Source organism: Coregonus clupeaformis, chromosome 7, assembly GCF_020615455.1.
Source record: "Coregonus clupeaformis isolate EN_2021a chromosome 7, ASM2061545v1, whole genome shotgun sequence".
Lineage (NCBI taxonomy): Eukaryota > Metazoa > Chordata > Actinopteri > Salmoniformes > Salmonidae > Coregonus > Coregonus clupeaformis.
The window spans coordinates 47001223-47018631 of record NC_059198.1 but is presented as its reverse complement, the minus strand read 5'-3'; the positions used below and the strand labels follow the sequence as shown (position 1 = coordinate 47018631).

Genomic DNA, 17409 nt, shown 5'->3' with positions numbered 1-17409 from the left:
GGTGACTGTAGGGCTGTTGCGGTGACTGTAGGGCTGTTGCGGTGACTGTAGGGCTGTTGCGGTGACTGTAGGGCTGTTGCGGTGACCGTAGTGGTGTTGCGGTGACCGTATTACCGTCACAGCACCAGCAGTCAAGAGTCATGACCGCAATAAAAATCCACATGACCGTTGTGTCACTGTAATCTCCTTTTATGCACTCTGGACATGTGTTGGAGTACACAATTCACTAATGACCATCAGGTCGCTAATGGCCTGGTTCTCAGGGCTCTTTATCCCTCTAACCACTGACATCAATGCAAATGCAATAGAAAATCACATCAAACTTTAAAACTCACTGTGATTGATCAATTTGAAGAAAGAAAGAAGTTAAACTGGTTGAAACAGTGTATAACATGGTTGTTGTGGATGTTTCAAAGCCTAACGCATTGAAATGGACAGCACTTTCTAAGCAGATGATTAATTCCAAACATCCATAGGCATGTTGGCGTTTATGCATACGCATAGGCCTATACAGTACCTTCAGAAAGTATTCAGACCCCTTGACTTTTTCCACATTTTCTTACATTACAGGCTTATTCTGATTTTTTTTTTTTTTTTTAAGAATCCTCAGCAATCTACGCACAATACCCCATAATGACAAAACGAAAAAAACTGTTTTTGTTTTATTTCAGCAAATGTATTAACCTTTATGGGATTGGTGTACCGTATACAGGATGGTTGAGCTAATGTGCGCTAATGTGATTAGCATGACTGTTGTAAGGAACAGCAAACCTTCCAGGACATAGACATGTCTTATATGGGCAGAAAGTTTAAATTCTTGTTATTCTAACTGCACTGTCCAATTTACAGTAGCTATTACAGTGAAAAAATACCATGCTATTGTTTGAGGAGAGTGCACAACAACAAACTTATCACGGCAACTGGTTTGATACATTCACCTCAAGGTAAATAATGTACTTACATTCAATAATCTTGCTCTGATTTGTCATCCTAAGGGTCCCAGAGATAAAATGTAGCATAGTTTTGTTTAATAAAATCCAGTTTTATATTCGAATGTAGGAACTGGGTTCTACAGTTTGAACCCCTGCTGTCTCTGGCTCCACACCCATCCCGCCCAGCCATATAGATGTGTGAAAGTTAATGTATAAGCTATTGATCCATCATGTATGACATTCCTGGGAGTGTGTAAACTTACAAAAATGATATGGTAATACAAAATGTATGTTCTCTCTAGATATGTACTTGAAAGTGTATCAATTGACCAATTCAGCAGACTTGATACAAAATAGTCCAGTATGCTTTGCTTCACTGGATCAATCTTAAACTTTGTACACACACTGCTGCCATCTAGTGGCCAACATCTAAATTGCGCCTAAACTGCAATATTATATTGTGGTCTTTCTCTTGCATTTCAAAGATGATGGAACCCCCCCCCTTTACCAGTTCTAATGTTATATTGTCCTACATTAATTTCACATTTCCACAAACTTCAGTGTTTCCTTTCAAATGGTACCAAGAAAATGCATATCCTTGCTTCAGATCCTGAGCTACAGGCAGTTAGATTTGGGTATGTCATTTTAGGCGAAAATGGGAAAAAAGGGTCCAATCCTTGAGGTAAAAAAAACAAAACAGATACCTTATTTACATAAGTATTCAGCCCCTTTTCTATGAGACTCGAATTTTAGCTCGGGTGCATCCTGTTTCCATTGATCATCCTTGAGACCTCCACAAGTCTGGTTCATCCTTGGGAGCAATTTCCAAACACCTGAAGGTACCACGTTCATCTGTACAAACAATAGTACGCAAGTATAAACACCATGGGACCACGCAGCCGTCATACCGCTCAGGAAGGAGACACGTTCTGTCTCCTAGAGATTAACGTACTTTGGTGCAAAAAAAGTGCAAATCAATCCCAGAACAACAGCAAAGGACCTTGTGAAGATGCTGGAGGAAACCGGTACAAAAGTATCTATATCCACAGTAAAAACGAGTCCTATATCGACATAACCTGAAAGGCCGCTCAGCAAGGAAGAAGCCAACGCTCCAAAACTGCCATAAAAAAGCCAGACTACGGTTTGCAACTGCATATGGGGACAAAGATCGTACTTTTTGGAGAAATGTCCTCTAGTCTGATGAAACAAAAATAGAACTGTTTGGCCATAATGACCATCGTTATGTTTGGAGGAAAAAGGGGAAGGCTTGCAAGCCTAAGAACACCATCCCAACCGTGAAGAACGGGGTGGCAGCATCATGCTGTGGGGGTACTTTGCTGCAGGAGGGACTGGTCCACTTCACAAAATAGATGGCATCATGAGGAACGGAAATTATGTGGATATATTGAAGCAACATCTCAAGACATCAGTCAGGAAGTTAAAGCTTGGTCGCAAATGGGTCTTCCAAATGGACAATGACCCCAAGCATACTTCCAAAGTAGTGGCAAAATGGCTTAAGGACAACAAAGTCAAGGTATTGGAGTGGCCATCACAAAGCCCTGAACTCAATCCCATTGAAAATGTGTGGGCAGAACTGAAAAAGCGTGTGCGAGCAAGGAGGCCTACAAACCTGACTGTTACACCAGCTCTGTCAGGAAGAAAGACCAAAATTCACCCAACTTATTGTGGGAAGCTTGTGGAAGGCTTCCCAAAACATTTGACCCAAGATAAACAATTTAAAGGCAATGCTACCGAATACTATTTGAGTGTATGGAAACTTCTGACCCACTGGGAATGTGATGAAAGAAATAAAAGCTGAAATAAATCACTCTACTATTATTCTGACATTTCAATTCTTAAAATAAAGTGGTGATCCTAACTGATCTAAGACAGGGACTTTTTACTAGGATTAAATGTCAGGAATTGTGAAAAACCTAGTTTAAATGTATTTGGTTAAGGTGTACGTAAACTTCCAACTTCAACTGTGTGTGTGTGTGTGTATGTACACACAGCTGTGGAAAAGAGTGTTAGTTATCTGTTTCTCTGGTTTTACTATTTATAGGTATGTGTTTGGATAAAAATATATTTCTTGTTTTATTCTATAAACTACTGACAACATTTCTCCCAAATTCCAAATAAAAATAGTCACTTAGAGCATTTATTTGCAGAAAATGACAACTGTTCAAAAAGCAAAAGCCGCAGTGTTGTCAGACCTCGAATAATGCAAAGAAAATAAGTTATTGTTCATTTTTAAGCAACACAATACTAATGTTTTAACTTAGGAAGAGTTCAGAAATCAATATTTGGTGGAATAACCCTGATTTTCAATCACAGCTTTCATGCGTCTTGGCATGCTCTCCACCAGTCTTTAACATTGATTTATGCCACTCCTGGCGCAAAAATTCAAGCAGCTCGGCTTTGTTTGATGGCTTGTGACCATCCATCTTCCTCTTGATCACATTCCAGAATTTTTCAATGGGGTTCAGGTCTGGAGATTGGGCTGGCCATGACCAGGGTCTTGATCTGGTGTTCCTCCATCCACACCTTGATTGACCTGGCTATGTGGCATAGCGCATTGTCCTGCTGGAAAAACCAATCCTCAGAGTTGGGGAACAATGTCAGAGCAAAAGGAAGCAAGTTTTCTTCCAGGACAACCTTGTAAGTGGCTTGATTCATGCGTCCTTCACAAAGACAAATCTGCCAGATTCTAGCCTTGCTGAAGCACCCCCAGATCATCACCGATCCTCCACCATATTTCACAGTGGGTGCGAGACACTGTGGCTTGTAGGCCTCTCCAGGTCTCCGTCTAACCATTAGACGAACAGGTGTTGGGCAAAGCTGAGAGCATCAGAGAAGATTACCTTACTCCTCTACGGTCCAATCCCTATGGTCTTTTGCAAACCTCAGCCTGGCTCTTCTTTGCTTCTCATTGATGAAGGGCTTTTTTCTAGCTTTGCACAACTTCAGCCCTGCCCCTAGTAGCCTGTTTCGAATCGTCCTTGCCGTGCACTTCACCCCAGCTGCCGTTTGCCATTCTTTTTGTAGGTCACTTGATGTCATCCTACGGTTGTTGAGTGACATTCGAATGAGTTGGCGGTCATCCCGGTCAGTAGAGAGTCGTTTTCGCCCTCTGCCGGTCTGTAGCATTGTTGTCCCCAATGTCTGCTGCTTGACCTTGTTCTTGTGAACCGCCGTCTTTGAAATTTGAAGGATGGAAGCAACCTGACGCTCATTGTATCCCAGTAAAGCCAGAATTGAACCCTTCTTTTCCTCTCTCAAAACTTACCCTTTTCAACTCTTTTGGCATGGTCAATAGTTATTTTTTGATTAATTGTACTTTTGAGGGACTATTAGCACTGTTTTTGCCATTCAGCAGGTCCTATTGCAAGAGGATAGTGATGACCACAGCAGTGTTTTTTATACTTTTCCTCGTTAATTAAGATTTGGTTCAGGTGATCTCCTAATCAGTACCTAATTCAGTAGAATGAGGTGTGCCTGTATTGGAATTCAACAGACACTGGAATGGAATGGCTGTCATACATGTAGAGATGTTGATTTAAGAAACATTTGCAGTGTTCTCTTAATTTTTTCTATGTATATATGTGTGTATGTGTATGTGTGTATATATATATATATATATACACACACACACACACACAGTGGGGAGAACAAGTATTTGATACACTGCCGATTTTGCAGGTTTTCCTACTTACAAAGCATGTCGAGGTCTGTAATTCCAGAAAATCACATTATGATTTTTCAGTAATTAATTTTCATTTTATTGCATGACATAAGTATTTGATACATCAGAAAAGCAGAACTTAATATTTGGTACAGAAACCTTTGTTTGCAATTACAGAGATCATACGTTTCCTGTAGGTCTTGACCAGGTTTGCACACACTGCAGCAGGGATTTTGGCCCACTCCTCCATACAGACCTTCTCCAGATCCTTCAGGTTTCGGGGCTGTCGCTGGGCAATACGGACTTTCAGCTCCCTCCAAAGATTTTCTATTGGGTTCAGGTCTGGAGACTGGCTAGGCCACTCCTTAGTTGCCCTGGCTGTGTGTTTCGGGTCGTTGTCATGCTGGAAGACCCATCCACGACCCATCTTCAATGCTCTTACTGAGGGAAGGAGGTTGTTGGCCAAGATCTCGCGATACATGGCCCCATCTATCCTCCCCTCAATACGGTGCAGTCGTCCTGTCCCCTTTGCAGAAAAGCATCCCCAAAGAATGATGTTTCCACCTCCATGCTTCACGGTTGGGATGGTGTTCTTGGGGTTGTACTCATCCTTCTTCTTCCTCCAAACACGGCGAGTGGAGTTTAGACCAAAAAGCTCTTTTTGTCTCATCAGACCACATGACCTTCTCCCATTCCTCCTCTGGATCATCCAGGTGGTCATTGGCAAACTTCAGACGGGCCTGGACATGCGCTGGCTTGAGCAGGGGGACCTTGCGTGCACTGCAGGATTTTAATCCATGACGGCATAGTGTGTTACTAATGGTTTTCTTTGAGACTGCCGTGTAGTTCTGGGCTGATCCCTCACCTTCCTCATGATCATTGATGCCCCACGAGGTGAGATCTTGCATGGAGCCCCAGACCTAGGGTGATTGACCGTCATCTTGAACTTCTTCCATTTTCTAATAATTGCGCCAACAGTTGTTGCCTTCTCACCAAGCTGCTTGCCTATTGTGCTGTAGCCCATCCCAGCCTTGTGCAGGTCTACAATTTTATCCCTAATGTCCTTGCACAGCTCTCTGGTCTTGGCCATTGTGGAGAGGTTGGAGTCTGTTTGGTTGAGTGTGTGGGCAGGTGTCTTTTATACAGGTAACGAGTTCAAACAGGTGCAGTTAATACAGGTAATGAGTGGAGAACAGGAGGGCTTCTTAAAGAAAAACTAACAGGTCTGTGAGAGCCGGAATTCTTACTCGTTGGTAGGTGATCAAATACTTATGTCATGCAATAAAATGCAAATTAATTACTTAAAAATCATACAATGTGATTTTCTGGATCACAGTTGAAGTGTACCTATGGTAAGAAATTACAGACCTCTACATGCTTTGTAAGTAGGAAAACCTGCAAAATCGGCAGTGTATCAAATACTTGTTCTCCCCACTATGTATATATGTGTGTGTGTGTGTATATGTATATATACACATATAGGTTTTGTTTTTCCAGGTTTCCTTTTTTCCCAGATTTTTCATGCTTTCACTCTCAATCTCACTATTTTTTTAAAATAGAGAAACAATTGGATGTTCTAAGTCCACAACAATGCTTAAAACCACATCAGGAGACCACTTTTGAGGTCTGGGAAAAAATCTGAGATATTTAAATTTTTTGGTGTAGTTACCCTAAGTGCAAGAGGTCTTTTAGGTGTGTTTTTTTGTAGCGCACGTGGGATGTTAGTTTGCAAAACAAATACTTAGCTTAGGCTACTTTGTAGTTAACATTTAATTGAGAAGGTTTTTGGGAATGCCTTTCCATCTACCAGAAGACCGTTTTCATTAGGATCGTCGCTAACGGCGGTAGACACGCGCACCGCACATCTTACCGGACGTAGCTGTTTTGTCCCGCCGATGCACGGAAAACCCAGCCAACTGTATATTATCCGTGTTGTCGTTCAGCCATGACTCGGTGAAACATAAGATTTTTTACGCTTTTTATGTCCCGTTGGTAGGATAGTCTCAAACGGAGCTCCTCCAGTTTATTTAAGGTCAATCTTTTTTTTTTTTTCATGTTGAATTCCAGTTTAATGCCTGGTTTCCATGAGGGCCCTAATTGTCACACTAGCTATTGTTCCTGCGGTGATGATTCTTCAAATGTTTTCATAATTTATCTGCACATAACCGCCAAAAAGCCTAGGCCTACCAGTAGCCTATGCACATTGGGGAGTCAAATGAACGGCTCTCTCACAATGCAATCCGGTAGGCTACACTGCCGAGTCACTCACTTTAGCGTCACTGTCTGGCAAGCCCCGACATCCTAGAATGAAAACCTAGGAAATCCTTTGGTGTACTTGTCCCAATGCGATACCATGGACACGTTGCATGATTTATTATTGTAAGTTCGACACCTTTTATAAACTAGTAAACACTTGCTGTTCAGTTGTCAACCAACATACAGAAAATAGCCTACTATGCGCCAAGATGTGAAACACAAAAAACAAAAATAAATGAATGTCAGAAAACGTATAAACGCATTGGGCTTATTGTGGACAGATTTTGGCGAGAGTGAAGCCTTTCTCTTCGCCTCTCCTTTCTATCCAATCGTGTGCATTTATGCAAATTAGTCTCATGAAGAGAGCCGCGTCTCATCCAATCACATAAATATATGCAAATATCTTCGACACAGAAACGGTGTTGGGACTGGGAGCAAGCAGCAGGCAGACACACACCGAAATACGTCCATCGATAGACATTGTGAATGTGAGGAAGGCTTGTTCAAAGAAAAGAAAAGTTGATAGTGAAAATCGCATTTTCAAAGACGAGTGGACAGACTAAGTACGCATTCATTCTCCCCGCAACAAGTTCAAAACCAATGTGCGTGATATGCTCAGAGTCCGTGCGCTTGTGAAAAATGCCAATGTGAAGCGCCACTATGACACAAGTCATTTCGAGCAAACGTATCCCCAAAACACAGAGGTGAGAACAAGAAAAATTACTAGGCTCAAAGCCCAATATGCGAGGTCCACCAAAGTTTTTGTGCATTCCCTGACAGCCCAAGAACGTGCAATGGAGTGCTCACTGAAAATAGCTTGGGTTTTGGGAAAACGCAAAAAGCTATTTACTGATGCAGAGATGGATAAAGAATGCATGAGCGAAGTTGCTAAGACCGAACAGATTTTGTCAGATTTTATAATGAAACTAAGATGGAATTCTGTGAGGAGCTGTTGAGCTTAACAAATCTAGAAGCGCACACACAGGGAGAGGATATCCATGAGGCCATGTTGATCTCATCCAGAAGCTGATGGATAACTTCGAGGCTTGCTTTGATAACTTCACTGTTGGAAGAGAACTGCTGCTGCTCGTCCGGAACCCCTTCTTGGTGACAAAGTTGTCAAAAGCAAAACAGATCTTCAAATGGGTAGATGTTGCATCACTGCAAATGGAGTTGATTGAGCTGCAATTAAATAGGGCTTTGAAGGAGCAGGCTGGTGATTGTGACCCTATCACTTTCTGGGGAAAGATGGTGCCTACAGCTGATTTCCCTGTTCTCAAGAGACTGGCACTATACATCCTGACCATGTTTGGCTCCACATACAGCTGTGAATCAGCCTTCTCCACAATTACCTTTATTAAAAACAAATACTGCACCAGGCTCAGCAATGAACACCTGCACCAGTGTCTCAGAGTTGCTCTCACACAATTTGTGCCAAAGTTCAAAGCATTGGCAGGAGAGTGTAATTTCTCTCATTAATGCAGGGCAAGGCCCAGATTGACTTTACATGAATATTGCATGGCTCACAATGACGTTCTGTGCATTCAGATTATTTTTGTTCAACTCTCCTTTGTTCTCCAGAAAACATGCACTTTATTTTATTTAAATATATTTTTTTTTATTCAAGGCCCATGTACAATGGTTCACAGTGCACTTTTTGCACAGACATTTATGCAACCACTTTTGTTCTTCAGCAATGTTTATGCAATGTTGCACGTTTACATTCAAAATAAGTAGTAATTAATTCAAATTCCTAATTCAAATGTAATGTATTTTAATGCACATTTTATATAACCACGTTTCCTAAGTCGTAGACGACTATGTTTGTTACTACGCTGTACCACAGCGCCGATAAAGGACGATATCCATCTGGACCTTTGCTACCTAGGAAATGTGTGTCACTGGACCTTCTCACATAGTAATGAGTACCCCTGGACTAGCGAATTGAAACTTTTTTAAATTGAAGGTAGCCTAGTTATTATGAAGTGGAAAATGCCAATGGAAAACACTGATAGAAGTAGGCCTAGGCTACCTGTCCTGTGCACTAATGTATAAATGTGCCCATTTGGGGGATGTCTGATTAGTTTTAACTCACCATCACGAATGAGCTGTGGCGCTTCTCAAAGTAATTGTTTCTTCACCTCAAACAGCAAGTAAACAGTCTGTTTTTAAATCTATTGAGAATGACAATAGTTCCTCAATGTATTTGAAAAATCTTTCCAGCTCTCCCTTTCAATAATTAATGAGCCTTGGTGTGAAATGTAAAAATGTCATGCTCTAATCCAGTGGAAGCATCATAAAATACCTGATAACTTCTTATCCCTTGCGCAAGTACAGCTGTCTGTCTGGAGCTCACTGGCGTGGGAAACTGAGGGCCCTGAATAGTTAATACAATGTTGCAAGTTAGCTATAGCGCTGCTGGCCAGACCCAGTTGATAGTTGATGTGTTTCAAGTTCGTTGCAGACAGGCGGAGTAGAGAGATGAATGCGATTGAAAGAACATTAACAAACCTCCATGCGTAGCCAATGTGATTTATAGGATATTTATTTTTATCAGGATATTTTCTCCAATGTTTTTATTTGTTGGCTTTATATGCAGGCAATTTTTACCTAGTTGGCAATTGATTTAAAAAAAATAATTTCCATGAAAATGTGCATATGAAAATCATAACTGGCACATAGATCGGTATAAATGGTGATGTAAATTGGCACTCCACATGAAAAGGTTGCCGACACCTGATGTAGCCTATTACCGGCAGCAACTTCAGATCTGCGAAGGCCAGGAGGAGCGGGAGAAGGGTCATGAACATTATTATTATTTTTTGTCTGGTTATCTTGATCTCTGGCTCCCTCTTGAGTAATTTGTGTTTCTTAATTGTTTCATATAGTTGATTTTATTAAAACATATGGGGCAGTGTTTCCCAAACTCGGCCCTCGGTACCCCAAAGGGTGCATGCTTTTACCGTAGCACTGCACAGCTCATTCAAATAATCAACTAATCATCAAGCTTTGGGAAACGCTGACATAGGGTGTCTATATATGAAGAAAAAAAGCATGCTTAAAAATTTTGACCAATCTACCAAGATTTGTTTAAGTTGGGGACAGCCCTAATTCAAACGCTTCTTCCTTATTAGAATACATTAATTCCTGTTCTCCCAGCTCAGGGAGTCAATTAGAAATTGTGTTGTATAAATAGATTCAGATGAGGTGCTGGGTTGTCAGGTCTGCTGCATACTAAACACTGTCATGACTCAGGAGGATGCTAGCTGGAGTATTGGGCTTACCCAGATGACGAGCAGAGCAGTGTCTCAAGCTAGGGTCTTTGCTTGATTGGAGCTTAACCTTGATAGTCCTGCCATTCATGTTAGTGTCTGAAGGTCAGAATATACTTCACAGGAATATGTACGTTTTAGAATGCTGTTTGATGTCAGAAAGCTACAATTGGTGTGTTTCCTTTCCATACCCCCTTGTGTTGTGCTAGGCCAGGCATTAAACTGCATTACAATTTTGGGGAGGCATATTTTGCCATGCACATGCTCCTGTGGGAACTGGTGTGTGTGTTTATGTTCACCTAGCGGCTGTTGATGTCATTAGGCGTATTTGTGTTCGAGTAGGCTATGTTCTGGCAATTCAGTGGCTTTTACGCCTGTTTTGCTTAGATCAAAGGATAACCATAGGAGTTAGTTCATAGCTAACCTGGTTATTATCCTGATGAACAATGTTCAGGCTCAGTTGTTCTGAAGGAGGTTTTTGTATGGACTCAGTCAAGTCAAGGCTTTGACCTAGTGTAAATAGTGACCTGATAGAGGTTACATGCCCAATCTCAAACCCCACCTAGAATCTGGAAAGATTTACTCCCAAACCACAGCGGCTGGCTAAGTGTAGGATGTGGATTGAGAATGTCTTTTAGTTAATGGAGTGGCTACGGATACAGAGTTTTTGTATCCCAATTTGCCCAGGCTAAAAATACATATTTCTGAGCATGTGCAGGATTTTCTTTTACGTGGCCAAGTGCCCACTCCGCTGCCTACGTAGCTGCTCTGCTGAGTGCTCTGCTGAGTGCGCAGCTGCCGCTCCCCCTCATTGATCGCCTTTGGTCACAGGTTAGCCTACCAACTTCATGTTGTACACAAAACTGTTAGAACTATTGCATTCCATGCCTCAGTAAGCATAAGCATGATTTCATGTTCTTTTTTCAGGGGGGAGGGGAGTAGGCTACATGCAGCTATTTACATGTTTTACACAAAATACATTATTGACATGTTCGTACAAACAGGGAGTCTAGCGATGTCATGTTCTTCTTAGCTGCTGAGTTACATGCAGCTATTTACTCTCGCCAGAATATCAGCATACAGTGGGGAGAACAAGTATTTGATACACTGCCGATTTGCAGGTTTTCCTACTTACAAAGCATGTAGAGGTCTGTAATTTTTATCGTAGGTACACTTCAACTGTGAGAGACGGAATCTAAAACAAAAATCCAGAAAATCACATTGTATGATTTTTAAGTAATTAATTTGCATTTTATGCATACGTATTTGATCACCTACCAACCAGTAAGAATTCCAGCTCTCACAGACCTGTTAGTTTTTCTTTAAGAAGCCCTCCTGTTCTCCACTCATTACCTGTATTAACTGCACCTGTTTGAACTCGTTACCTGTATAAAAGACACCTGTCCACACACTCAACCAAACAGACTCCAACCTCTCCACAATGGCCAAGACCAGAGAGCTGTGTAAGGACATTAGGGATAAAATTGTAGACCTGCACAAGGCTGGGATGGGCTACAGGACAATAGGCAAGCAGCTTGGTGAGAAGGCAACAACTGTTGGCGCAATTATTAGAAAATGGAAGAAGTAAAGATGACCGGCAATCAACCTCAGTCTGGGGCTCCATGCAAGATCTCACCTCGTGGGGCATCAATGATCATGAGGAAGGTGAGGGATCAGCCCAGAACTACACGGCAGCACCTGGTCAATGACCTGAAGAGAGCTGGGACCACAGTCTCAAAGAAAACCATTAGTAACACACTACGCCGTCATGGATTAAATCCTGCAGCGCACGCAAGGTCCCCCTGCTACAGCCAGCGCATGTTCCGTCTGAAGTTTGCCAATGACCATCTGGATGATCCAGAGGAGGAATGGGAGAAGGTCATGTGGTCTGATGAGACAAAAATAGAGCTTTTTGGTCTAAACTGGAGGTGGAAACATCATTCTTTGGGGATGCTTTTCTGCAAAGGGGACAGGACGACTGCACCGTATTGAGGGGAGGATGGATGGGGCCATGTATCGCGAGATCTTGGCCAACAACCTCCTTCCCTCAGTAAGAGCATTGAGTCCAGCATGACAAAGACCCGAAAAACACACAGCCAGGGCAACTAAGGAGTGGCTCCGTAAAAAGCATCTCAAGGTCCTGGAGTGGCCTAGCCAGTCTCCAGACCTGAACCCAATAGAAAATCTTTGGAGGGAGCTGAAAGTCCGTATTGCCCAGCGACAGCCCCGAAACCTGAAGGATCTGGAGAAGGTCTGTATGGAGGAGTGGGCCAAAATCCCTGCTGCAGTGTGTGCAAACCTGGTCAAGACCAACAGGAAACGTATGATCTCTGTAATTGCAAACAAAGGTTTCTGTACCAAATATTAAGTTCTGCTTTTCTGATGTATCAAATACTTATGTCATGCAATAAAATGCAAATTAATTACTGAAAAATCATACAATGTGATTTTCTGGATTTTTGTCTCTCACAGTTGAAGTGTACTACCTATGATAAAAATTACAGACCTCTACATGCTTTGTAAGTAGGAAAACCTGCAAAATCGGCAGTGTATCAAATACTTGTTCTCCCCACTGTATATGGCAGAACTGTGGCACCAGGCGACGCAAAACGAACTCATTTTCACACACTTTTTACCGGTCCGGATACACGCTCTGCTGCCTAGAATGTTCGGCTGCCCAGAGGTGGAACGCAGCAAGACACACGCAGACCTGCTCTCACTTGGTACTTCTCGGCTGGCATTTTCATAACAATGGCTAACTGTGAACTGATTAGGCTATTTGCTTACAAGACCACCACTGGAAAATGTATTTCTGACATCATAGAAGGCTAGCTATTTTGATGTCTTTTGTCAGCCATGCTAATGGCTTAAATTAGGACTCACCAGCTTGGTGAAGATATTGAATGTTGATCTAGATGACAAGCTACAGGTATACAAGGTCAGTCAGCCTTGGCGATAACAGCCGAAACGTTGTGTATATGTGGGTGCAGGAATAAGGCATGGGAGTGGCATATAGCCTACCGTGTGCACTGTGCAGGTATTTCTTTGCTTTATTATCTATGACTGGTGGAGAAATATAGGATCTGCATATCACCTCAAAACGATTCATTCTCCTGTGACCGTGTGTGTATAACCCTTGTGTGTGTTATAACACTGTTATCCTGTATCTGTGTAGCGTTCACAGCAGAGCAGTACCAGCAGCACCAGGAGCAGCTGGCACTGATGCAGAAACAGCAGCTGGAGCAGATCCAACAGCAGCAACAGACACAGCCGCAGGCCAACACAGACACATCCTCTACTACTACAACTTCCTCAGCACCACCACCCAACACACAGGTCAGACACCACTCTTTTACACACACAAACCTCCAAAAGCTTCAAAATAGCCCTGTCTGTGTATTTCACCCAGCGTTTCCCCTACCATTGTAAAGGCAAGGCAGGCCCCCCTCTCTAGCCCTCCTAAAAGATGTTAGAAAAACCACTGATTTCACGGTTTGACAATTTGTTTGTTCAGTGGTACGTAGAATGTCTGACTTGGTCTCTCTGTCCACCCTCCCCTCCAGTGTATAATCTCTAAGACGTTAGACTCTGCCAGCGCACAGTTTGCTGCCTCTGCCCTGGTGACCACGGACCAGCTGATGGCCTTCAAGGCCAAGGAGGAGGGGGTTCTGGGAAGTGGAGTCAACGGGGTCCTCCCAGGCTCAGGTGAGCAGCACCGCTGATCTGTAGTTCACTTCATAGCAGATTACCAATTAATACAATGAAATAGATGGGACTGGAGAGTTACATTTTAGTAATTTAGCAGACGCTCTTATCCAGAGTGACTTTGTCGACCACATATCAGTCATTGCAAGTCAAGTGTTCAATTGAGGAAGTGTTCAATGTATCTCTTATAAATGTATTTTGTCTTTCCCCATCTCTCTCAGGAGTGTACAAGGGCTTACACCTGGCCAGCACCACCCATCACCCCAACAGCAACCAGACTCCCACCCCTCCTCCATCGACCCCCACCTTCCTCCAGCCCTCATCCAACCACTCCTCTACCTTTCCGTCCCCCGTCACGGCCTCTTCTCTCACATCCCTTCCCAACGCCTATCACACCCACCTGGGTAACAATGCTGCAAACTCCTCCCCCACCACCACTCAGGTCCTGATTGGGAATAACATCCGTCTGAGCGTGCCCTCCTCCTCCCCTGCCCTCCCCAGCCTTGGCGGCACCACCACGCACCACATACCCATGGCCCTGGGAGCCGTGCCCTCCTCTGCCTTAAAGATGACTGCCAACACCAACTGTCAGATGCCCAACAAGGTCACCGGGGCTTCTACCATGGACATGGGATCCAGGTAAGATGAGTTGATATACTCTGACTGATGTACTATGCATGTCTCTCACATTGTACCCTATTCTCTATGTAGTGCCCTATGGGCAATGGTCAAAAGTAGTGCACTATATATGGAATAGGGTGCCATGTCTTGATTGCCTAATGTTGAGTGGGAGCTGTGTATTACAACAAAAGTTTGACACCGTTTTTTATTCCTCCTCCAGGGATAATCCCAATCAAGACAAGCCAGCTCTGAACAGTATAACGGACAACACAGTGGCCATGGAGGTGACGTAGCAGAGTGGTGGTGCAGCTAGCTGCCATGACGGGCAGGCCAGGCCCAACGCTACCCAACGAGGCTACCCAACCAGTTCTTTGCTCTGTCTCCTGCTACCCACTCACTCTTTAGGTGCTGTGCATCGTAGCATTGGGAATGCAAAAAGGGCAGCAGATGGGACTCCACACACAACGGACTACGTATGTAGTACGGACAGACACGTTTCCACGGCAACTGTGGGGACTTATGGTTGCAATTCTCATCTCATGCTTTTTAAATGTTTGTATTCGTTACTGTTAATAAGAGTAAAAATTGTCATCTTGCAAATTATGAATATGGCAAGTTAGTATCTGTACAGTAACTACATATTTCTAATACCCCCTTGTATATACGTTACTTGAATACAGAAACTTGTTCATTTGTGATGTTTTGCACTTGGGAATAAAAAGAAAAGAAAAAAGCGATAAACTTATGTGAGTTGTATAGATGAGAAGTTTCAAAATAAGACGTTTCATCACTTGCATGTTGCAGAGTTTTATCTATTTATTGTGTTGTGTTTACAGTTTTTTCTTTTGTTTATTTGTACACTGTACCTTCATTGGTTCCTGTGCTGTAGTAAATGTTAGGTAGCTACGGACTCCTGGGTATTTTGTATATTGTGAACACAAAGCAGGTTTTCCCCCTTTTGGGTCCCTGCACTTCTTTGGATCATATGGAATTCAATGGTGACATAAAGATACTCTTTGGGGATGAGGGGAGCCAGAGGAGAAGGTCTGCTTTGGTTCACTTTACTTCGCGGGGTTAAATCTCTTCCTGGGATCTTCCATTTACATTGTTATCCCGATACAAGTAACACAACTAGGGATGAAGTCTCTTCCTGCTGCTTCTGATTCAAAGCACTATTGTTTTTGTTTGTTTTCTAATGATTTGATTGATATTTAATGCTGCTTTTGTATAATTGTGGTTCCCAGTTTTCATGCAATGGGATCCCCACCCCCATTACCATATTTGTTTTACCCCACACAATACATTTTTTTTGTTAACAGAATTGTTATTTTTGTATTTTTCTTGTGGTAAAAAATGATTGTAAGCTTCTTCGTATTGAAAGACTTCATTATTTTGTTAATTGTTCATACATAGGTTATAAGGGTGGTGAATGGCAGTTAAAATTGCTGTACATGTATCATCATTCCAATTCCTGACAATAATAAAAAATCTGAAAGGGGAGTAGCTAATGGAGAAAGGCTGCTTTTCTCTTTTCTCCCCAGAAGGCTGCAAGGCCAAAAACCACAAGTATCGGGTGCCTTCCCTTGGGGGAACTATGTGCTCTCTTCTGTGAAGAGTAAGGCACAAAGACAGTGCTACTAGTAGTACTTCTTGTCTATGTCGTCAGAATCTGAATGCCCAGTCCAATGGCAAGATTTGTCCTTGGTTTTCTTGTCCCACCTGGAGGCTGAAAATATATTTTTTTTTTAAAGAAAAAAAGTGACCGAACTCTCACAATAAAATAAGACAATAAAGCCCAGGGCATTATGTGGATTATGTGGCTCGCTGTCTTTTGTCGGGTGAATGTCATGGTCGTGTGTGGGTGGGTGTGTAAGCTAAAAATCAACATCTGAATAAAACGTTGGTCGTTTTTTAAACTACTCATGTCATAGTGGGTTTTGTGTGTATATTTGAGAAAGGGTATTGTTTGGAGGGGCCATACTTGTGAACTTTTGCTTAGACCATGGTTTAAACCTTTGATCTAAAATGGATAGCTGCTAGTTTTTCTCATAGGGCAACCTGGCCAAATTAGCCACGATGCTGAGGATGCCCAGCTGAGCAGATCATTATATCCGTTAACGAATCAACCTATCTGACAAACGGTAGAGCCACCATCCAATCGCATATGTTCAACAGGTCAGTTTGGCCACCAGAGGCAAATTGTTAAACCATCCACCTGCTTGGTTTAATTTGTTACCCATGGTCTAAGTGGAGTGTGCCAATATATTTTGCATGATGCTTCCTTGACTAGGCCACTGACGTCATGCAAAATTCAAAAGGGTTTTTCACAAAAATGACCAAAAAATTAATAAATGATCATCCATTTAACACATATCCATGAACTTTGACTGAAAAATGATTATATAACATGTAACTCTGTATTCAGACATTGTAAAAGTCAAAGGCGATGATCTGTGGTGTGAAATAGCAATCATTTACCCACTACTACTAGCCCGGAGTAGTGGTGTGATCAGTGGTGTAAAAATACTTTAAAGTACTACTTAAGTAGTTATTTTGGGCATCTTTACTATTTATATTTGACAACTTTTACTTCACTACATTCCTAAAGAAAATAATGTACTTTTTACTCCATACATTTACCCTGACACCCAGAAGTACTCGTTACATTTTGAACGCTTAGCAGGACAGGAAAATGGTCAAATTCACACACATAAAGGGAACAGCCATGGTCATCCCTACTGCCTCTCATCTGGCTGACTCACTAAACATACATACAGAAGTATGTGGACACCCCTTCAAATCAGTGGATTCGGCTATTTCAGCCACACCCGTTAATGACAGGTGTATAAAATCGAACACAGCCATACAATCTTCATAGACAAACATTGGCAGTAGAATGGCCTTAGTGACGAGCTCAGTGACTTTCAATGTGGATTACATT

At 42.4% G+C, this 17409-nt stretch overlaps 1 protein-coding gene across 3 annotated transcripts in view; it reads left to right on the top strand.

Annotated features, from left to right (window-relative positions):
• LOC121569812 (enhancer of polycomb homolog 1) overlaps positions 1-16280 on the top strand; it is an 80357-nt gene extending 64077 nt beyond the window's left edge. For 2 of the 3 annotated variants that reach the window (XM_041881030.2, XM_041881027.2), the window contains exons 11-14: positions 13318-13478; positions 13706-13847; positions 14069-14486; positions 14689-16280. In XM_041881030.2, the coding sequence (XP_041736964.1) occupies positions 13318-13478; positions 13706-13847; positions 14069-14486; positions 14689-14761 (794 nt within the window). In that variant the 3' untranslated portion in view covers positions 14762-16280. The remainder of the gene's footprint in view (positions 1-13317; positions 13479-13705; positions 13848-14068; positions 14487-14688) is intronic. The other variant, XM_041881028.2, reaches the window with a different exon arrangement.
• Positions 16281-17409: the final 1129 nt, after the last annotated feature.